The sequence below is a fragment of the Mesoplodon mirus genome, assembly GCF_964341445.2.
Source record: "Mesoplodon mirus genome assembly, chromosome: 4".
NCBI lineage: Eukaryota > Metazoa > Chordata > Mammalia > Artiodactyla > Ziphiidae > Mesoplodon > Mesoplodon mirus.
In genome coordinates, this window is record NC_138979.1 from 65,763,827 (window position 1) to 65,785,693 (window position 21,867).

General features: G+C 52.1%; 1 protein-coding gene across 1 annotated transcript in view; it reads right to left on the minus strand.

Annotated features, from left to right (window-relative positions):
• Positions 1 to 15,314, minus strand: part of PSTPIP1 (proline-serine-threonine phosphatase interacting protein 1) — a 42,269-nt gene extending 26,955 nt beyond the window's left edge. Inside the window, exon 1 of the mRNA XM_082616876.1 lies at positions 14,881 to 15,314. Coding sequence (XP_082473002.1) covers positions 14,881 to 14,913 — 33 coding nt within the window. The 5' untranslated portion in view covers positions 14,914 to 15,314. The remainder of the gene's footprint in view (positions 1 to 14,880) is intronic.
• Between the last annotated feature and the right edge of the window lie 6,553 nt (positions 15,315 to 21,867).

The window sequence follows — 21,867 nt, forward strand, 5'->3', positions numbered from 1 at the left end:
GCAACACTCAGCTGATACACTGGACAAAGGCTGAGGAAGCGTCTTAGGGAGGCCCTCGAGCTGACGTGGCTTTATGACAGCTCCTGAGCTGCCCCATGGAGAACACCAGACCATTTGTTTGTAATTCAATGACTCGTTATCCAGCACCTTTAAACAAGCCAGACAGACTTGTCCCCTCTACTTTGTACAATGTATTGTTATGCTTGTTGTACAGATAAGGAAACTGAGGCTCAGAGAGGTAAGTCAATGAGCAGCAGCCGGGCTTTTTCCACTGCCTCACAGCTAGTACCCCGCATCTCCACCATTATTGGCTGCTAAACTGAGGGAAAGCAAAAGACCAGACACCCACATATGGCTTGGATGGATGGATGCATGGATGGACCAGAGACTTCAGTGAGCAAGCCAGTTGCTTACCCAGAGCACCCCAGGAGGAGGGCTGGGTAAAGAGAAGTTCTCTAGTCTCAGCCCTTGAGGAGCCATTGGGGAATGTGGTCATTTGCAGAGCTTTGTGGGGCCATCAGGAGCAGAGGGCGTATCTGTGGCTGGTACCCTCAGAGAGGCCAACTCCAGATCAGTACAAAGAAGGGCTTTCCGAGAGTCCGAGTGGCCCCAAATGTGCAACACAGGTGAGCCGCTCTGATGGATGGAGAATGCCCCATCGCCGGGGTCTATAATCAGGTTAGGAATTCCGCAGAGAGGACTCGAGCCTCAGGTGATGTGCTGAACTAGGTGTTCTGGGTCTAGGTGTCCCCTGACTCAAAGACTGGAGGGGTCCATTCATAAGCAGACAAATGTGGGGTGATTTACAGCTTTTCTAAGATGGTCCAGGATAGGTGTCAAAGGGAGAGAGCCAAGAAAGCTTACTTTTAAGGAACAAAAGCACATTGAGTGTGGTTAGATGAGCTGCTCTGGGTTCAGCTGGGCTGACAGGGGCTTAGGATTAGAAATGAGTTTCCAGAGGGCTCTAGCTCTCCACTGAGCCCCAGTCTGAGGCCTCCCCTGGGCCTTAGAGGGCCCCTTACTCAAGCAGCCCTGCTGGATGGGCCCCTGAGACGTCCAGGCCCTTGACCTGGGGCCCAGCTGGGCCCCAGGATTTGGGGAATCTGGAGGCCGGGGACTGATGGTTACCTGCAGCTTTCAGGGGGCCCTGTTGGAGCCCTGTGAATGTTCAGGAGCTCTCAGGAATCCCACGGAGCCGGGTGTGGGGGCCAGGGGAGCAACACAAGCAACAGAAGGGACCAACTGTGCATACCTAGGGCCTCTTATCTCAGTAATACTGACCCGGGGATAATGCAAGGATGAGAAAGGTTATGTAACTTGTCCAGGCTCAAACAGCAATTGTGTGGGCATGCATGGCTTCCAACTTTGTTCTTTTAAATAGGCCTCTTGGGCTTCCCTGGTGGCGCAGTGGTTGAGAATCTGCCTGCCAATGCAGGGCACACGGGTTCGAGCCCTGGTCTGGGAGGATCTCACATGCCGCGGAGCAACTGGGCCCGTGGGCCACAACTACTGAGCCTGCGCATCTGGAGCCTGTGCTCCGCAACAAGAGAGGCCGTGACAGTGAGAGGCCCGCGCACCGCGATGAAGAGTGGCCTCCGCTCGCCGCAGCTGGAGAAAGCCCTCGCACAGAAACGAAGACCCAACACAGCCAAAAAAAATAATAATAAAAATTAAAAAAAAAATAAATAGGCCTCTTCCAGCGTCAAGCAGGAAGGGGCTCCTCTACTGCACTGCCCTCCCCCCTTCTGTGATGTACTTCTCACTTCCCCTCCTCTGCTCTTAAAAGCCCAGCTCGATCCCCCACTTCTCCCTCCTGCTTTATGAAACCAAAACGTGTAGAAGTTAGCACAAGAGGTGGGGCAGGGAGTGAACACGAGTTGGGGCAGAGGCCTGGAGTTGGGGATGAGCCCCTCGGGTTTAGGAGACCGGAAGCTTGATGCTCAGAGCTGTGAGCGGCTACAAGCCCAGCAGGAAGCAGCAGTGAGGGGTCTGAGGGGCTGGAGCAGGTGTCTGAAGAGGTAGCCTGAGGCCAGCTGAGGCGGAGCCCTGAGCCAGGCAGACCAAGTGGGGGGACCCTCCCTGGAGGTAACGAGGATCCAGGGCCAGGTTCCAAGTTCAGGGGAAGGGAACAGGATGGGTGGGATGTGGATGGGTAGAGGCCAGTGTTCTCCACGCTCTAATTCCCAGAGAAGCCTGCAATGTCAGGACTGTGCCCTTACTGCCCCATGTCACAGATGAGCAACGGAGGCTCAGCAAGGTGAGTGACTTGCCCAGGTCACACAGCTCCTCTGTAGTGCCCCCCCAACAAGCTGATTAGGCGGGGGGCTTGTAGGATCCAGCAGTGGCCAGGGCTGAGGGCAGGTAGGGAAGGTGGTTGGAGGGAAGAAGGGAACTGAGCCACTCAACGCTGGGCCCCGGAGGAAACTCTGACCCGTCAGGAAGGACAGGCACCGACCATCCCCTGCACGTGGCCAGCTGCACAGGGCTCCTTGCTGCATGGCCTCCAGCTTGTAAGTGACCGGCCAGAGACCGGGGACTGGCGTCTGTGGCAATTATCACCCCTCCCACACCTCCTACACCTGCCAGAGGATGGCCCACAGGGAACACCTTGACAAGAGAAAGTCCAGGTAGGGGGTGTGGGAAGATCGCAGGCACTGCCTCCTAGTCCTGGCCAGTCCCATGCACACAGACAGTGTGACCTTGAGCAAGTTACTTAATCTCCTGTGCACAGATTCCCTCCTCTGTAAAATGAGTGTGAACACACTGTCCACTTTCCCTGGGGCTCTGAGGACTAAATGATATAATATATGTAGGAGCCCAACAAAGGGCACCCTGATACTTAAGGGGCTCCTGGAAAATGGTGGCCATGGTGATTAGTACATATCAAGTAAAAGTAAACCAAGAAAGGAAATAAAAAAGGAGAGTTGGGTTTGAATCCTAGCTGGCTGGAATCCAATCGACTGCTTGCTTCTGATCTCTCAGCCTTAATTTTTTCACCCATATAGTGGAACGCACACTGGACTCCAAGCCCTCACCGGGCTGATGTGGGGTGTCTTGCTTGGTAGCTGTGAATTGCTTCAGGGTGAGGACTGGCGGCCTCCTCTGGGCTTGAGACTTGCTCAAGAGACAGAGGTGGGCTCCTGAGGCTGCAGGGGATCCCCACTCCTCACACCTTTCCCCAAAGGCAGGAATAGACACCCACAGCCCCTGGATTAGGTCCCTCAGCCTCCTCTGCTGGCCTTGGTAGGTTCTGGGCCTCAGAGCTGACCCTGGGCTCTGGCTGCAACGCCTTCCAAGCCCAGGGGCTTCCTGGGCTCCTGTACCTGCTGAGGGTCTATATGCGGGGCTTCTTGCCCTAGGCCATTAACATTCATTTCACCACATCTATCTTTTAACCACAGTAATGGATTTAATACAGACAAGGAGCCAGAGGCTGAGAGAGTGGAGGGACTCACCAGGGCCACACCGTGAATGCAGTGGAATCCAAGCAGGGCATGGGGTTCTAAAGGCAGTGTGAGAGACAAAGATGGCACCTTCCAAGCAAGGGTTCTGTGTTGGAGACTGGGAAATTGCTTCACCCTGCCCAACACAGCCAGTGTGCATCCGGCATAGAGCAGCACTGTGGGAAAATACATCTCTAAGTGGAGCAAGATGCCACCTCCAGGGTTCTGGGGCACTGGGGCTGCCTGAGGGAAGCCTGTGCTCTCTGGAACCATTCACTGCTTACCTTTCCCACCCAGCCCCTCACTTGCATCCGTACGTTGGACTCAAACCAAGACCTTTGGACCCTGGAGTGCAAACTCCTCCCTTCAATGAATCTGCAGTCCCTCTAAGGTTGGGGGTTATCTGAGGACTAAAATAAAATTCCAACAGCCTCATGGGAGCTCCCGCCCTGACCCAAGACCTAGTCTCAGCCGCTGGTCTTCCCCTGGCCCTGGAATTAGCCACACTGTTCCTTTGGTTCCAGTGTCAATTTCCATCCTCTTCTGGGTCAGACTGAGAACAACTGCAGACACCAACACAGCACCTACTACGGTGCTGCTCTACGCTGTGCGGACCCTCACAGCCCAAGCTGTTAGTATTCACGACAGCTCCAGAGGCACTGATCCAGACTTCTGTGTTGATCCCCTGCCTACCACCTCAACCCTGCTTGCATGGACTGACCCCAGCTGACCTCCTGGACCTTCCTACCACCTGCAGTCTGGGGTCCCCAGGCCTGGGAGAGTGGGCTCAGAGCTGGTCCAAATGAAGGGAAAACATTCAAGAGGTGACAAAGAAGAGGACCCCTTCTGCTTCAGTGGCTGCCATCTAGGCAGTTGGGGGTCAGAAGTCCTGATTTTCAAAGACCCCTCAGGTCTAGGCAGGCCCAGGCCAGGGTGGACATCAATTCCCTCAGGGCCGTCTCATGATCCGCTGAAGAAGTCGGTGACCCCAGCCTGTGGGACAATCCTTCTTGAAGAGTGAGAGCTGGTGGGGCCTCAAGGAAGCTCAGAAGTCATGGGCCTTCTCAGGGGCCAGAGGTAGGGCGACTGTAAGGAGGAGCCCACCATCCCCAGGGGATTCTCTCTAAGGACGGTGTCTCTCCAAGTATGTCCAGGTTTGGGAGAGTTATAGGGGGTTTGTCATAGACTGGTGGCCAGTCCAGGTCGGCAACCTCAGGAAGGCTCAAACCTCAGTTTTCTCACCCATAAAAACATCTCTAGTATGGAGAAAAAGGAACTCTCCTACACTGTTGGTGGGAATATAAATTGGTGCAGCCACTATGGAAAACAGTATGGAGGTTCCTTAAAAAACTAAAAACAGAACTACCATACAACCCAGCAATCCCACTTCTGGGCATATATTCAGAGAAAACCGTAATTCAAAAAGAACACGCACCCCAATGTTCATAGCAGCACTGTTTACAATAGTCAGGATGTGGAAGCAACCTAAATGTCCATCGACAGATGAATGGATAAAGAAGGTGTGGTACATATATATAATGGAATACTACTCAGCCATAAAAAAGAATGAAATAATGCCATTTGCAGCAACATGGATGGACCTAGAGATTATCATACTAAGTGAAGTAAGCCAGACAGAGAAAGACAAATATCATATGATATCGTTTATATGTGGAATCTAAAAAAAAAAAAAAGATACAAATGAACTTATTTATTAAACAGAAATAGATCTGCAGACATAGAAAACAAACTTATGGTTACCAAAGGGGAAAAGGGGGGAAGGGATAAATTAGGAGTTTGGGATTATCAGATAGATATACACTACTATATATAAAATAGATAACCAACAAGGACCCACTGTATAGCACAGGGAACTACACTCAACATTTTGTATAACCTATAATGGAAAAGACTCTGAAAAAGAATATATCACTTTGCTGTATACCTGAAACTAATACAACATTGTAAATCAACTATATTTTAAATAATTAAAAATAAAATAATTAAAAATTAAAAAAATAAAAACACCTCAACTCAGGACCTCAATAGTTGATAATTTTGAAAAAAAAAAAGAACAAAGTTGGAAGACTCACAATTCCTGATTTCAAAACTTACTACAAAGCTACAGTAATTAATATACTATGGTACTGCCATAAGGACAGACATACAGACCAATGGAATGGAACAGAGAACCAGAAATAAGCACTCACATATATGGTCAACTGATTTTCAACAAGGATGGCAAGATCATTCAATGTGGAAAAGACAGTCTTTTCAACAAATGGTGCTGGAGAAACTGGATATGCACATGCAGAAGAATGGAATTGGACTCCTAACACCATATACAAAAACTAACTCTTAAAACTGAACAACAAAAAGATAAACAACCCAATTCAAAAGTAGGCAAAGTACTTGAATAAACATTTCTCTAAAGAAGATATACAGATGGCCAATAAATATAAAAAAATATGCTCAACATCATTGGTCATTAGGGAAATACAAATCAAAACACCAATGAGGGACTTCCCTGGCAGTCCAGTGGTTAAAGCTCAGAGCTTCCACTGCAAGGGGCACGGTTCAATCCCTGGTAGGGGAACTAAGATCCGGCATGCAGCGTGGCATGGCCATATAAATAAATAAATGTTTAAAAAATAAAATAAAGAGGCAAGGTTAAAAAAAAACACCAAAACACCAAAGAGATACCACTTCATACCTACTAGGATGGCTATGATTGGGGGAAAAAACACACAGAAAATAACAAGTGTTGGTGAAGATGTGGAGAAATCAGAACCCTTGTGCATTGTTTTGTTTTTGGGGGTTTTTTTGTCTGTTTGTTTGAAACCTTCGTGCATTGCTGATGGGAATGTAAATGGAGCAGCTGCTGGGGAAAATAATTTAGCAGTTACTCAACATGTTAAACATAGGATTACCATATGATCCAGCAATTCCACTCCTAGGTATATACCCAAAAGAATTGAAAGCAGGGATTCAAACCAGTATTAGTACACCTGTGTTCATAGTGGCATTATTCACAATATTCAAAATGAGGGAACAACCCAAGTGCCCGATAACAGATAAATGGATAAACAAAATGAGGTATATACATACAATGGAATATTATTCAGCCATAAAAAGGAATGAAATTCTGACACATGCTAAAACATGGATGAACCTTAAAGACATTATGCTAAATGAAATAGGACAAATATTGTCTGATTCTACTTATATGGGGTCCCTAGCATGGCAAATTCATAGAGACAGAAAGCAGAGTAGGAGGTGAGAAGAGGGATATAGGGAGTAATTATTTAAGGGGTACAGAATTTCTGTTTGAAACTTGAAAAAGTTCTGGAAATAGATTGTGGTGATGGTTATACAACATTGTGAATGTACTGATGCCACTTAATCGCACACTTAAAAATGGTTAAAATGGTAAATTTTATGTTACGTATACTGACCACAAAACAAGTAATTGTATAAGGTTATAAGGTTAAAAAAAAAAAAACCCTCTACCCTCTACTCATTCACAAGTGAGTCAGGTGAGGTCACGTAAATGGTAAAAGCCAGATATATGCTCACTGTCAGCAACAGCGATGCGTCTGAAACACCACAGTTATCTACACCAATGGTTCTCAGCCTTGGCTGCACTTTGGAAACTGGAGGACTTTGAAAAACACTGCTTCTCCACCCCGAAAATTGCATGCAATTGACCTGTGGCAGTGCCTGGGCATTGGGATTTTTGATCCCTGTCACATTTCTGATCTTATCTCCAACTACTCTCTACCTCTATCACTCTGCCCCAGCCACACAGGCCTCCTTGTCCCTTGAACAGGTCAAGCATTCTCCTGACTCAGCCCATCACCCCCTTTTCCTCTCCAGTATAGCTCAGCTTCCGCTTTTCCATTTCTGCAGTTGGGAAGCCCTGATCCCATCTGGCGGCCCCATCCCCACCCAGGCTTCTAGTCTCTGGAGCACCAGCAGACACTTCCTGTTGCCCAATAGCGGGTGGCCTGTCAACACCAGCAGAAGGGGATGTCACTCACCCGCCTCCTCTGTCACGCATTGCTCAGCGTACCAGGTCTCGGCAGACTGCCACACACTCTCACTGACGCCAAGGGCTTTCTGAACTGGCCTGGGAAGGTAGCAGCCAGGCCTAGCCCAGCAGCCTCAAGGTCCAACGGGATGGCATCCCCAGGCCCACATCCCCTCTATAAACCTCAGTCTTCTCTCTAAAGCAGGAATAAGAATACCAACCTCATGGGGCTATTGCATCTTGTCACCTGAAGCCATAGGAATGACTCTCTAATGGTGGAATTTAATATGCAATGGTGAACACAGTTGGGGAGGCATCCTGAGACTGGGAGGATCCACACATGAGGCTCACCCTGTAGGTGCCTATCCAATTATAAGTGGGGATCCCTTGGGATCTGTTACTGGTCTGCTAACTCCCGATGCTGAGCAGAAGAATGTGGTCCCCTGAGCCTCTCCATCTTCAAAGCCTTTATTTTAGGTGAGAATCACTCTGACATCCTACAGATGAGGTAACTGAAGTTCAGAAAGGGGAAAGGATTCTCCAGGTTCCCTTCAGCGAGTAAGGGTGGAAGCTTCAAAGAGGCCTATTCCCCTTCTGAGACCGGAAGACAGGGAGTGACTGAGCCCATGAGGGAGGGACCTTCCGGAGCTAGCCCAGCAGGGAGCCCTAGCATGGGCAGCCCCCAGGGCACAGGGTACCACTCTCTCTAGCTGGAAGTGAGGCAGTTTCAGTTTCCACAACAAGTTCCCTCCATCGTGTGGTTTGCAGCGTCAGCCAGGCTCTAGGCGAGGTGGGCGGGCATCCTACCCACAGCCTGCAGCCTCCAAGTCTCTGCGTGAGTGGAAAATCCATCCCTGGAGAGGGTGCAAAAAGGAAGAAAGCATCTTTGCCTTCACTCAAGGTTGGTCAAGACCTTTCACAAGCCGGCAAGGGCCTTCCCTTCCTTCCAGTCACCCTGCGCAGTCCTCTGGGCCAGAAAACCGTCTTGCAAACCCACTGTGCCCTCTCCCCCTTCCACACCTTGGCCTGCACCATTCCTTCCACCTGGAGCACGCTTTGCCCTCCTGCCACCTCCCAAATCCTCACCAACCCTTCCAAACCCAAGCAAGGCCCTCCCTCTCCATCCCAGGGGCTGGCAACCCCGGCTGGGGGGAGGTGCCAGGAGCAGCCAGGAAAAGTCCATGAGTTCCTGGGAATTGGACCAAAAAGAGGGTCTTGAGAAGCAGATCTTGTTTTCCACCAATAATAAAATCAAAGGTGTGGGTTATGTTCTTGGCCCAGGACACCGCCTCCAGGAAATCCTACAGGAGAGCATCTGCAGGCATCGCAACAGCAGGGCAAACGCAACCACAAACCTCTGCAGTCACCTATCGCCATTAGACAGCCAACCGTGTCCTGTGGAGTGGGCACTGAGGAACCAAGTTCTCAGGTCCCAGGGGGCACACACACCACAGAGTGTGCACGGAGTACGTGGAAGAGTTCATGCTATCGAGCTACAAGTGTCGCCTAAAAACACCACCTTGGGGCTTCCCCGATGGCGCAGTGGTTGAGAGTCTGCCTGCCAATGCAGGGGAGAAGGGTCCGAGCCCTGGTCTGGGAAGATCCCACATGCCGCAGAGCAACTGGGCCCTTGAGCCACAACTACTGAGCCTGCGTGTCTGGAGCCTGTGCTCCGCAAAAAGAGAGGCCGTGACAGTGAGAGGCCCGCGCACCGCGATGAAGAGTGGCCCCCGCTTGCCACAATTAGAGAAAGCCCTCGCACAGAAACGAAGACCCAACACAGCCAAAAATAAATAAATTAATTAATTAAAACAAAAAACCAAAAAAACCCTACCATCTTGGCCTTGAAAACAGGAATTGCTTAGTTGTGTTTTTAAATATTTTCCTTTTAATGAAATACATAATCCGTGATCACTTGCAGAAAATTATGGAGAGAAAAATCACATTACTTCCAAAACCATGGAAACCAGTGTTTACGTATAGGGAACCGCCCTTATATCCAACAGGAGTTATAATTGAACCAAGAACTGGTCAATCTCCTTGGAGTCAGGGGAAGAATGGGATGGGGTCCGACAGAGCTAGGTGGGTGCCCCTGCTCTGTCCTGGACATATGACCATGAACTAGGCCCTTGACCTGCCCATGCCTCCGTTCTGCAGACAGGAGGACATTGGCAAGTCCTTCCCTACAGGGTGGGTTTGGGGACACACATGGAATGACTGTCACAGTGCCTGGCGCCTAATAGGCACTGAACAAACAGGCACTGTTGCCGCTCCTCTGGGGATGATTTAAGTAGCTGGGACTCAGAGAAAAAAATCTTCACAGAATAGGAAATAAACATTCTCTTTTTCATTTTTAGTTGTGTAATTTAATTTTTCAATAGGTAATACATTTGCATGGTTCAAAAGTTAAAAACTATAAAAAGATACATAGTGACAACGCTCACTGCCACCCAGCCCTATAACCCATCAATCTCTTTTCTCTGACTGCCCCCAAGGTCATCACTTTAATTAGTTCTCTGTGTGTCTTTCCAGAGACTCTCATTGTTAATACAAGCCTGTGCGGACATAAATGCTTATTTCCCCCACCTTTCACAACAGGTCGCATGCAAGACACACCGCTTGGCTCTATGCTTTTTACACAGAACACCATGCCTTGAAGAGCTTTGCAACCAGCACAGAAAGAGTCCATCCTCATCCCTTCTGACAGCCATGGCCAGGGAGACATTGGGAAGGCAGTAGGTGGCGGCAAAGGAAGGACAGCCAGGGGCCTCCCTCTCCCACCTCCTGCCTCTACAATCCCCTGTTTCTCAGGAGGACCCCCCCTCCTCTGCCCTCCTTGAGGGCAAGACAGTCTCATTCATCTGACTGGACGTGGGGGTGAGGATCGGAGGCCCAGCTTAGACTACCTGGTAATGAACCCTTCTCAACAACCTTTCCCCTCTCTGAAGCCACTGGCCCCCTCAGCCTTCAAGGCCACAGGACCCTGCCCTGCTGAAAGTCCACCCACAAAGCCTGAGTGGGCTTAGGTTCCCAGCAGAGCCCTGCCAAGCCGAGTCCTCCCAGCCCCTTCCAGGTCCCTCTGGTCCCTCTTTCCTGGGTGAAAAGTCTCCTGCCCAGCCAGAGGACTATGAGGGGTCCCAAAGTGACTGCTAGTGCCAAATGCTAGAGAACTGGGCCCACTCTCTCACCCAGGAATGCCTCCTCTTCTGGGAAGCTACCCAAAGATGTAGTCCTCAAGTGCAAAACCTTGATACACAAAGATCTACCCAGTACATCACTGTCCAGAATACTAAATAATTGGCAGTAACCTAAATGTCCAACAATAGGGGATTGGATAAATAAATCACAGCATGTCCACCAAATCCACAAGCTGGAGGACCATGCAGTCATTAACAATGGTGTTTTGAAGATGAGGAAATCATACCCAGGCCCACACACATTCAAAACAGAATTATGTTGAAAAGAGGGTCGTCCCCACCTCAGTCTCCTCCTCAGTGGGGAACCTCAGAGTCTCAGAACTGGGAAGAAGAAGAGGCAACAGTAGCTGATCAGACACACGGGGCCTGAGTCCCCCCATCCCCACCCTCACCCGGTGCATCCTGGGTGAGTCATTCCCCCACCCAAGGATGCGGTACCTCCTTCTGTCCTCTGTTGGGGAGCTCAACTCCTCCCACCTTGGCACAGAGGTTTCCAGGTGAAGCTGGAGCCCAGCCTCAAAGGGGAGAGATGTGACCTCAAGTCAGAGGGAAAAGTTCAGGCCTGTTCTCTCTGTCCCCATTGATGGTTCCTGCCCAAAGCTGGGGAGGCAGGGAGGGAAGGGCGGGGAGTGAGAGGTAGTATATGCGGCCCTTACTTTTCCTTTTAACAACCCCAAGTGGGACAGGATGTGGATCTTAATAAAACCTGGTCCAGACCTAGATTTTCCCTCTTGAAGTAATATCCAGTGACTTCTTTGCAAAGGCGGTTGGACATACAGGTCTGGGAGGCAATGAGGGGGTATGAGGGGAAAGCACAGCTCGGAGCACCCCTCTGGGTATGCCCCGTGCCTGGCCGTGTTATCAGAGAAGCTCAGTCTCCAGCACTGGATTCTGGCCTCCTTGAGGGCAAGACAGTCTCATTCATCTGATTGGACGTGGGGGTGAGGATCGGAGGCCCAGCTTAGACTACCTGGTAGTGAACCCTTCTCAACAAACATTTGCAGAATGTGACTAAAGTAAAATGAAGGAGAAGATAGGTTCAGGAAGGCATTAAGACCGTGGATGCATTTACTGTTCATTCACTTATTCTATAAACATTGACTGAACACATACCCCACTCGCCAGCCCTATACTGAGGAGGCAGACAGGTGTTTCTTGCAATATAGTTTGGCAAGGAAAGCTGTGTGTACTGGGGAAGCGGGGTGGTATCCCCGCATTCTGGGGGCTTCTGTGCCGCTCGTTGCTGAGTCAGGTTATAGGAGGTCTAAGTCCCCCTCAGCTCGAGCACCTGGTATTCTCATCCTCAACCTTGTCTCACCGACAGCCCCTGCTCTGAGGCTCAGCCACAAACTTCCTGCAAGGCCGTGATGTTCTCTATCACTGTGCGTGTATAACAGGCATCAAATTATCCCTTCCCTCCCCCTGTGGCTAGGCCCGCCCCTGCCTCACTCCCACAGTGGCCTGTCTGAACGTTCTGCTGAAGATAAACGCAGGCTATAAATAAATACTGTGTGGCCACACTGGCAAAATTGCAAATATCGGCCTACTGAGGGACAGGGCTGGTCTGTTCCCATGCTGAATGTTCCCACTACTTCTGAAACACTATGTCTGCTTTTTATCATTTTTTTGTCTCCTCTTGCTATCAGGCTACCAGCTATCTGTGAAACCGTCTCTAACAGTTCAGGCCCACCAGTATTTAACCAAATGCAGATCCTTACTATTTGCTGTATCTATAGTTTAAAAGACCACACGACCAAGCTTGTTATAATTGTGGGTAAAATCAGAGTTCATGGGCCCTAACTGCTATAGGGCATCTCGTATGAGTAAAGCATATAAGCTTCAATGCAAGCTCTTAGCTCCTCAGAAAACACTTCTTTTTCCCTCCTCACAACGGAGCTGGTGCGCCTTGGACTGGGGTGGGGGAGAGCCAGGGGGAGGGGCAGGCGGGCCCCTGTCCCTAACACCCCCATGGCAGTTAGATCATTAAGTCTTTTCCATTTTACAGATTTGTCTGTAAATTGGGCTTTAAAAGACTTCTATGGACCTCATCTGATCTTACTTCTCTGGGAGGTGTGAAGGACAGTTTTTCTCCCTCCTCCGCCAACGTGGCCCAAAGATCCAGTGATGGGCCCCGTTGCTAGAAGAGCCATGAAGCACCTGGGTGAGAGCCCAGACACTGGGGCCAACCTGTCCGGTTTCATCCCAGCGACATAACCTTGGGCAAATGACTTAGGCTCTCTGTGCCTCAGCCTCCTCTTGCGAATAATAGGGATAATACTAGCATCTACCTCCTTGGTTTAAATGGGTGAATAGATACATAGTCCTGAGAATGGGCGGCTGGCACATCTTTAACGCTCAATAACTGTTAGCTGTCCTTGTGGGCTGGGCGGGGCTGAGCACGGCGCTGAGCGCCCAGTAGAATTCAGAGCCCTGGGGGCAGTGGTGTTGCCACCGACCTTCTGGGGCATCTGCCCAGGCTCAGTGTGAGAGGCTCCCACTGGCCACTTCTCCCGTTCCGCTCCAGCCTTCCCTAGGGAATCTGCACCCTCACCCCAGGCCCAGGGAGCCAGCAGTGGCGGAGAGGGGGCACCTGTAGGCGGTGAAGCCCGCAGCAGCTCAGAGGTGGGGAGAGCACAGAGCACGGGCAGGAAACTGCTCAGGAAGCTGCCACCATACCCTGCTCTCCCTCATGTACCATCCCCTGCTGCCCAGATCCTGCCTTAGGGCTATTCCTTGGCCCAGCTCTGTCCTAGGGAAGGTGGACCCAGGGGCTCTGGGCTGGGACAGATGTCCTGGAGCTAAAATATAGTCAAGGTGTCCTGGCCTGCCTTGGGCTACTAAGCACCTGGATTTTCAGGCCCTGTCCTTTCCCCAGATTTTGCACTCCAAGTCAGAGCAGTGATGTAGTGACTCACTGTCCGGCCTGTCATCCCACCCCTGCAGCCCCTCGCACGGGCCCCATTTGCCAGCCTGGTGCTTGGAATGGGCCGAGCCAGTTCTGCCTCCCTTGGCTTCTCTGGGCCGGTCCCAGCCCCTCTTTGTACAGATGGGTAAACGGAGGCCCAGAGAGGCATCCCTCTGCCCACTGTGCGATCAGTGCCAGCGGGAAGCAGGCCACTCACACGCTGGCCACGGGCCCCAAGCAGAGCGTGGCCTGGAAGGCAAGGAAGACCTGGCTCGTTAGCTTTTGTCCTCCTGGCCGGAGGCCCCAGGAAAGAGCCCAGGGAGGCCAGGCTGTCGACCGAGGCCGTGAGAAGTGAGCAAAGAGCCAGGTGTCCTCTGCAGTGCTGGAGGGGATCCCTCAGGCCAGCCACATTCCCCAGCGCTAACCAGAGAGGTCTCAGGTTTTTCCTGTGAGCCACTGGGAACAGCCAGAGCAGAGGGGGAGTTTGAGAGACAGCTGGAAAAAGGCTGAAGGGATCTGGGGTCCAAACTGGGCTTGCGGGCTGTGTGGCCTGGGCCAAGCATTTCACCCCCACGAGCCAGCTGGGTGCTGGAATTTCACAAGGAAGAGGCTTGATTTACATGTGCGCTGGATTTAAGAAAGCCAGCGAGGAATTGCCCAGCCCTGTTGCCTCCTCAAAGGACCCCCGAGGTCTGCAACGAAGAGGGGTTGGGTGAGGGGAAGAGAATTCCCATTTGGCGCTCCAGCAAGGTGCGGGGGAGTTTGTTACATCACCTTGTTTTAACCCTCCCATCCAGTTGGTACGTTTATTATCTCTCTCTACTATATAGATGAGGGAAAATGGAACTCAGAGAGGTTAAATGACTTGTCCAGCCTCTAAATAGCAGAGCCAAGATCCAAAGTCAAGTTTTTCTGGTCCCCAAACCTGACCCCCTCCCTCTTTCGCCTCACAAGACATCCTCGAGCTCCCACCCATATATCAGACACTCCTAAAAAGTTCCTGCTGTGGGGAGAGGGTCACTCAGGGGAAAAACCAGCCCTGGGAGCACAGAGACTATCCCCCACTCACTGTGTTGAAGTTTGCAGAGAAATCAGTACCCCAGACTGAGGATCCCCTTCCTCTTCTGACTCAGAAGCAGCCCAAGTCACCTCCACGATGATAAAGACCAAAAATCAACCACTATTTTTATGAGAAATCCCCCTCTTGGAGCCATATCCCCACCCACCGCCCCGGGGAAACTTCGGCCGGGCTGGCCTCCCCGGGGCCCACACCACTGGCTCAAACCCGCAGCCGTCTTCACTCACCCAAAAGGCATCTTTGAACTGAAGCTGGGGCATCTTCCTCAGCCGACTGCCACGGCAAAGCTCCTTCTCCTGCCACAGACAAGGCTGAACGAGGGCCAGGAGGCAGGCGCACCGTCCCCGTCCTGGCAGGGCTGGCCCAGGGCCCCCCTTCCAGGCCGGCGCCGTCTGCAGTGCCTCAGAAGGCAGCTGTAAGCCAGAGACTGCTGGAGGGAGGAAAAGGGCTCAACCTGTTTTGTTTGGGGCTAGAATCAGCAGCAAAATGAGGAAGGGCTGGTGCCCAGTGATGGGAGGGCGGGTCCCAATGTCCGGCCCAGCCCCTCACCAGCCCCGTGGAGACGGAGGACACAGCCCAGGCTGCAGGACTGAGAGCAGGGATGCCAGCCCCGGGCTGTGGGGAGGCAGGGGCCAGTGGGAGACGCAGCCCGGGGCCTGTGCAGGTAGGTTTGTGCAACCTCCCCCAGGGCAGGCTCCAGGGCCGTCGCCCCACAGGAAGTGGAGCCTCTGTGCTCCCCTGTGCAGCCCCGCCTGCCATCTGCCACCCGACTACTTGCCTCCGCTTGCCTCCTTCCGATGCCCTAGCTGGGCCATTCTCAGAGGCCGTAAACTTAGGGAGCCTGAGGCCCACTGAAGCTGTGGGCAAGGAGGAGGGCAGGAACCCAGGTGCTGTCACTTACCACCCCAAGCCTCACCCCAGACCAGGTCCAGAGACGCTAGACTCTCCACCCCTCACCAGCAAACCATTTCGGGGAGGGAGGGGCTCACCCAAGCCTAGAACATCATCAAACCCTGGGTGAACGTTGCCCCAATCCACATCCTGCCCTCAAGGAGCTCACAGTCCGGGCGCAGACAGAGCTGTGTGCTGGTGGGAGCCATGAAAGCACAGAAATGGGGTGAGCAGGTAACTAGCCAAGGGATAACAGCCTATGGATACTGTCTTCCCTCCAAGTCCCCAGGTTAGACACTCTCTGGGGCAGGAAGCCTCCCTCTGAAGATGGAGTCTTCAGGCTGGAAGAATGTGGTTGGACCGAGAGAGACAGGATTACAAAGGCATAAACGTGGGAGTTTGAAAAGCCAGGTTGAGGCCCCAGTTTCTGTTCTGTCTGGGCCCTACCCTTCAGAGGGACCTTAATCCACCCTCCAACTCTCTGAGCCTCAGTTTCCCCATCTGTCACCCCCAGTCTTTGGAAAAGACACAAAGTAATGTTGAGAACATTACTGGAGTTTCTGGTTTTGATGGGGCAGGTGCTGGGGGCTCTGTCTGGTATCAACTTGGGAAGAGCCCTGGGCTGGAGCTCCAGACACCGCCCTGGTGAGCCAGGGCCTGCCCACTCAGCAGAAGACATCAGCAGGGGGGCCGGAGCCCAGGGTGGGTTGGCAAGAAGGGATGAATCAGGCTCATCCACAAATCACCACCCTTGGCGATGCCTCCCTTACCATTGACTGGTGGTGATTAGACGGATGAGAGCTGCTGCAGGAGAGAGCTAAGAGCCCAAGTGCCAGTTATGCAAGCCCAGGGTTAGAGATGGGGCACGCCCACACTTCTGCAATAACCACCCAAGAGAGAACACATCAGGAAGAGCTGCAGAGCGGTGGGGCTACCGTGGTAGCCCCCTACCTCCAGAATCCTTGGGGTCAAGCTAATAAACATCTCCAGCATTGAAGGCACCCCTGTCAGGGTGTCTGCTGCTTGCAGCTGAAGACAGCTAATGTAAATATAACTTTGAACCCCGAAGGCCAAGTGCTGAGGTTGCTCCTCATCCCAATGTCATCACCACCTCTGATAGCACCGACTCAGCCTCCCTGGCCTTGGTTTTTCCATCTGCCAAATGGGGTGACGCTTCTAGTTCTGGAGGCGGACTAGAAACTTTCTGTCGATAGACGGCTCTTACCCTCTTATCAGCAGGAAACTTCATAGCCAGGCTCTCTCCCCTGCCTCTCCAGGGGCTCCTCCCATCACCCCTCACAAATTTCTGCTCCAAGCAGGCCTCTTCCCTCTCCCCAAAGGTACCCTCTCTACTCCTACCTCCACAGCTTTGCCCCCTTGCTCCCCAGCCTCGGTCCTGACATGCCTTCCTTCATCTTCCTTCCCTGGGCCAATCCTCCCATCCCCCAAGGTCCATCTCAAGGCTCCCACACATGAGGCCTTCCTTTCCCAGCTGCTCTGGTCCAGTCAGGGCAGCCCCAGACGGATGGCCATGCTGGCTGTGGGCTGAAGCAACTGGGGAAGGAAGTAACAGGAGACATCAATCTAAAGTACTCTGCAGCAGAGAGGTCTTCTCCCTCCCCACACCTCACCTTTTGCGGCTCCTGAGTTTGGGCCACCAGAACAGCCAGCCCGGCTTTGGAGCACTTGCTGAAGCTTTTTACATGGACAACCTCACTTAGTCCTCACCCCATCCTGTGGGGTACGCATTATCATCATCCTCACTTCACAAAGGAGCAAACTAAAGAGTTTATGCAACTCACCCAAGGCCAGTAAGTAAAGCGCTAGGCTTCAGACCCAGGTCTGCCTGATGCCAAAGCGCATGTCTTAACCTTCACAGGTGTCTGTAATCAACAGCCCTCTCTTAACAATGGGTTTCATCCTTCCCTTCTCCAATCCTGTCACCCTGATCCGTAGCTGGAAAAGCTGAGTCCAGGGAGGCTGCTGGGGCTGGTGGTGCCACTGGGTGAGAGTCCAGCCCTGGCACATGATCTTCCAGGTTCACTTTGTTATTTGCACCCATTGAGGATGCCTTGGCCGCAAGGAACATAAAACCAGAGGGTCTGACATGGAGCACATGTGTTATCACTCACACAAGGGGTTTGGAGGCAGCATGGCCTCCAGGTGAAGTGCATTAGGGCCCCAGCTCAGTTTCTCTGTGATTCTCCTCATTGACTGTCTTCCTCCATCTGCAATGGCTCTGGTCTACAACTCCAGACACAGCCACAGAGGAAGAAATGGGACCCCTCTCCTTGTCTCATTTTCTCCAAAGTCCTCCCCACCCAGTCTTCTGGGAGACCTTCCCGTGTGTCTCACTGGCCAGAATGAGACCGAGTCACATGCTCATATACCACCATCACTGGCCTCAGGAAGGGAATGCCTTGACTGGGGTGTTAGGGGTGTTGGGAGCCAAGCACCGTGACCACAACAGCTTTCTCTTAATCAGATCCATGAACACTGCTGGGTACCAACTCCTGGCAGGCCCTGCTGGGACTGGGGCTCAGAGGGGACACAGACCTGGTCTCTGCCCTGGAGGACCCAGAGACAGGTTCTAGAAAGAGCTCTCCAGAGGGGAAGTGGTTGGGAGGGGGTGAGACAAGAAGAGGGTGTTGTTATAACTCTGAGAGAGGGATGAGGCCTAGATGGGCAGGCAGGGAGGAGGGGATGGATTGGTGGGACATCAGAGAGGTGGAAGAGGGGGACGGAGCCATCTGAGCTCCCCTCAGAAAAGGGAGCTGCCCTTCATCACCAGCTCCCCCGGGGAGGGGGATCCAGTCCTGAAAATCACTATCACAATTGCGTCAAAACACAATTTGCCTTGAGGTCTGGGCAGCTGTGCTTGAGGCAAGCTTTGCTCCTTTTTTTAAAGGGGGAGTCCCCCCATGCAGGCAGAGCCCCATCCTGTTTTGCATGACATTTGAACACATCTACTTGAAGAATTTAAGAGGTGGTAGGTCTGAGGATTGAGAATAAAATGCAAACTCAGTTATTACAACATTGATGGCCACAGCAAGCCCTCTGGCGGGGTTCGGCTCCTGAAGCCACTTCATCCATCCTTTTGAGCCAAAGAAACAACAAAATCAATAATACTAGCCAGCACTAAGGGAGTATTACTGCCTGCAGGGCCTGCATGTAGTTTACATGCTTCATCTCATTGAATGCTCTCTACCGGGACCAGCTATGTAATTTGCAGCATCAGTGCAAAATGAAAGTATGGGGCCTATTATTAAAAAGGTAAGGGAAAAATTGCCATTAAAGGTCCTAAAATATAAAGTCTTTTCCTTTCCCACGTTCTCTCAACCTGTCCTGGTGCTTCACTTGCTATTTAATGTTACACTCCCTTGGGCATAGGAATACGTGAAGGACAAGCACCCTCCATCTCTTGACTCACTTCTGTAGGAGACCCAAGCTGCTGCGTTTCCCACCCTGCCAGTCACCAGACTGCATTCCCCAGCGGCAGGGGTGGGGGGGGGCGGGCAGAGAAGTCAAGGCAGGCATCTCCCTTTCCCATGGTGGAGGGTGATCCCCAAGAATATTGCAGACTCATGCCAGGATGCCCTAGATACCTGGAGCAGAAGTGAGCAGGAGACCCACCGTCCTGAGTCACCTGCTGAATGCGCCATGGTGCTGTCAGCACAGCACAGGGACAACCACTGCAGTGCCCCAGCCTGAGATGCCACCGGTCAACCCTGAGCCTCCCCACACCTGCACCAGGTTCCTGCTGGGGGCAGAGGGTGGCAGTGGTTGCTAGGCAGGAGTGGGGAGGGGAAAGCCGAGAACCCATCAGGGGAGGTAGTAGGAGACAGGACCACGCATGAGCCAAGGCTCCAAGCCCTGAACCCATGCTTCATTGTCCCATCAGACTTCACTTAAAAATACAAATCCAAAGATAATATTATTAAGAATTTCAAGATGCACATCCCTGTAGCCAACCCTGCTCACTACGGTCAGTTCTCCACACAGCAGGGTGACATTTTCAGACCCAAATCTGATCATCACCTTCCCGTTGTCACCTTGTTATGATTTCCCATTGATCTTAGAACAATGGTCATTGTCCTTACATGGCCTGCATGATCTGGCCCCAGGTTACCCTTCAACCTCATCTCATACCGGAAAAATCTTAAGCAATAGCTTGGAGCCTTCTGGAAAGGGGAAGGGGCTGTAGAAAAAGAGCATTTCAAAGCTCCTTGGTGACATTAGGAATCCAGAAGGCCCTTACCACGAATTTCATTTGGATACAGCATCACCACTGGTCCAAGGGACATTTGTTTTGGCCCTTTCATTGCTAACATGCTGTCTTGATAATATCTGCCATTTTCTAGGCAGGCCAGGTGACACGTATCTCCTTCCTTTCTGGAGGAACAGAGTGCACTGCCATGATGCTGGCATGGCTGCGGGGTGCCCTCCCACCCCACCTACCCCATGGGTGAACTGGAATGTTCCTGCACCCAGCTACTGTGGTCCACTGTTCCTGGGGGAAATGCCTGTAGGGTCCCTCCAGGTGGCCAGGTCCACTGGGCTGGGGCTCCCACTCTCGACCGCAGCTACCCTGGCCCAGAATAGAACAAGCTCCGCAGCAGAGCATCCACCAGCATTTACTGAGCCTTCTTGTCTGGAGGCCTGGAAACAAACAAGGCAGGGCTCCTGCCTGTCTCGGTGGGGAGGCAGCCCAAGTGGGGAAATGTGCCAAACGGCAGGACAGCAGTGGGTGCAAGGAGAGAGGGGCTCTGCCTGGGAAGTCCTCCCTCAGGAGGGGAGCTGGGGCCTGATTAACCAGAAGAAACTCACTGGTGAGACCAGGCATCAAGGTAGTTCCAGGATGACAGGAGTAAGCCTGCTGGGGTCTCACTGCCCAGGGCCCTGTGCTAAGCCCGTCACATGCCTGAGGTCTCACCTAATCCAACAGATAAGGAAACTGAGGCTCAGAGAGTTCAGTTAACTCGTCAGAGTTCCATCCTAAGCAGAGTCTTTCCTTCCTAGAGTGTGGGGCTGGAGGTGAGGGGCCAGGGCAGGGTCTGGAGCAGAAGCATGATGAGGAGGGAGGGGAGAGAAGGGAAGTCAGTAGCAGAGGAGGAAGTACGGGGACAAGGGGCCATGCGGGATGGGAGCCAGGGCTCCCAGAAAGTATGTCTGCCGCCTGGACACATCCTGGCCCCAGATCTTTGGAGGGCGCTGAGGGTGTGGCTCTTGGCCCTCAGGATGTGATATAGATTCTGTTTTTCAGTTTGCCCCAGGAAAGCAGTTGCAAAAAATAAAGCTTCTTCCTGCTCACACAGTTTTTCTGAGTTGACAAGGAGCTTTCAGATTTACTAATGTGCAGCCACCAGGGTGTGACTCTGAGTTTCCAATCATCGTTGGTCTTCAGAAGCTGGGTGTTGTTGGCCAGGATCCTTAAAAGACATCAAAGAAGTGCAAAGTGGCCAGTGGGCAGCCAGCAGAGTAATCAGGACCCCCTACCCAGCCTGGTAGACATGGGGGAAGGGTTCCTTCAGTGAGGGCTGAGAACCACCACCACTGCTCACTGGTCAGAGGGTGGAGGACTGCAGTGGTGGAAGGGCCCGCAGAGACACTCTGGAGGTTCTCAAATGGAGGAAGGGTGCCTATCAGAAGCCCTGTGGGACTTTGTTAGAAAACATAAGGCCAGGCCCCAACTTAGACCGACTGACTGGGTGGGGGACACGGACTCCGCCTAGTTTCTAGTCACAGTCCGTGAGTCAGACATACACACTTGGATGGGAACTCCTTCTATCCTCTTACCACTTCATTTTACAGATGGGGAAACTGAGGCTCAGTGGGACAGACAACTGACCTGATTCTAACAGGGAAGGCAGGGTGTAACCATCTCCCACGCCAACACCTGCCCCCGTCCTTTCCAGCCTGCTTTGTTTTGTGTTTTCCATCATAGCTCTTTTCTGTCTCAAAAAAGAGCATCAAAACAGTTTTTCGTCATCCTCTCCTCAGTGGGGCTGGTCTTAATTTAGTCAGAAAATGACTTGTTCACAGTAAGGCAAAGCTTGATTGTGGCACAGCTGGTGTTTAATTATCACTGAGAACCTGGGGTTCAGAGGTAGGAGACCTGGACTTCAGTCTTGGCTGGGCCAGAAAATCACTAAGTTGAGAAATGGGGAGGGGAGCACGGATGCAGGCAAAGGAGACAGCATGGGCCAAAGTGCGGAAGCAGGAGGGTTCCAGGCACGTCCAGCCGGGGGTTGGGGGGCGGTGGGGGGCAGGGAGAGCACTAGACTGGGAGTCCGAAGAACGGGGCTTGAATCCCGGCTCCAGCC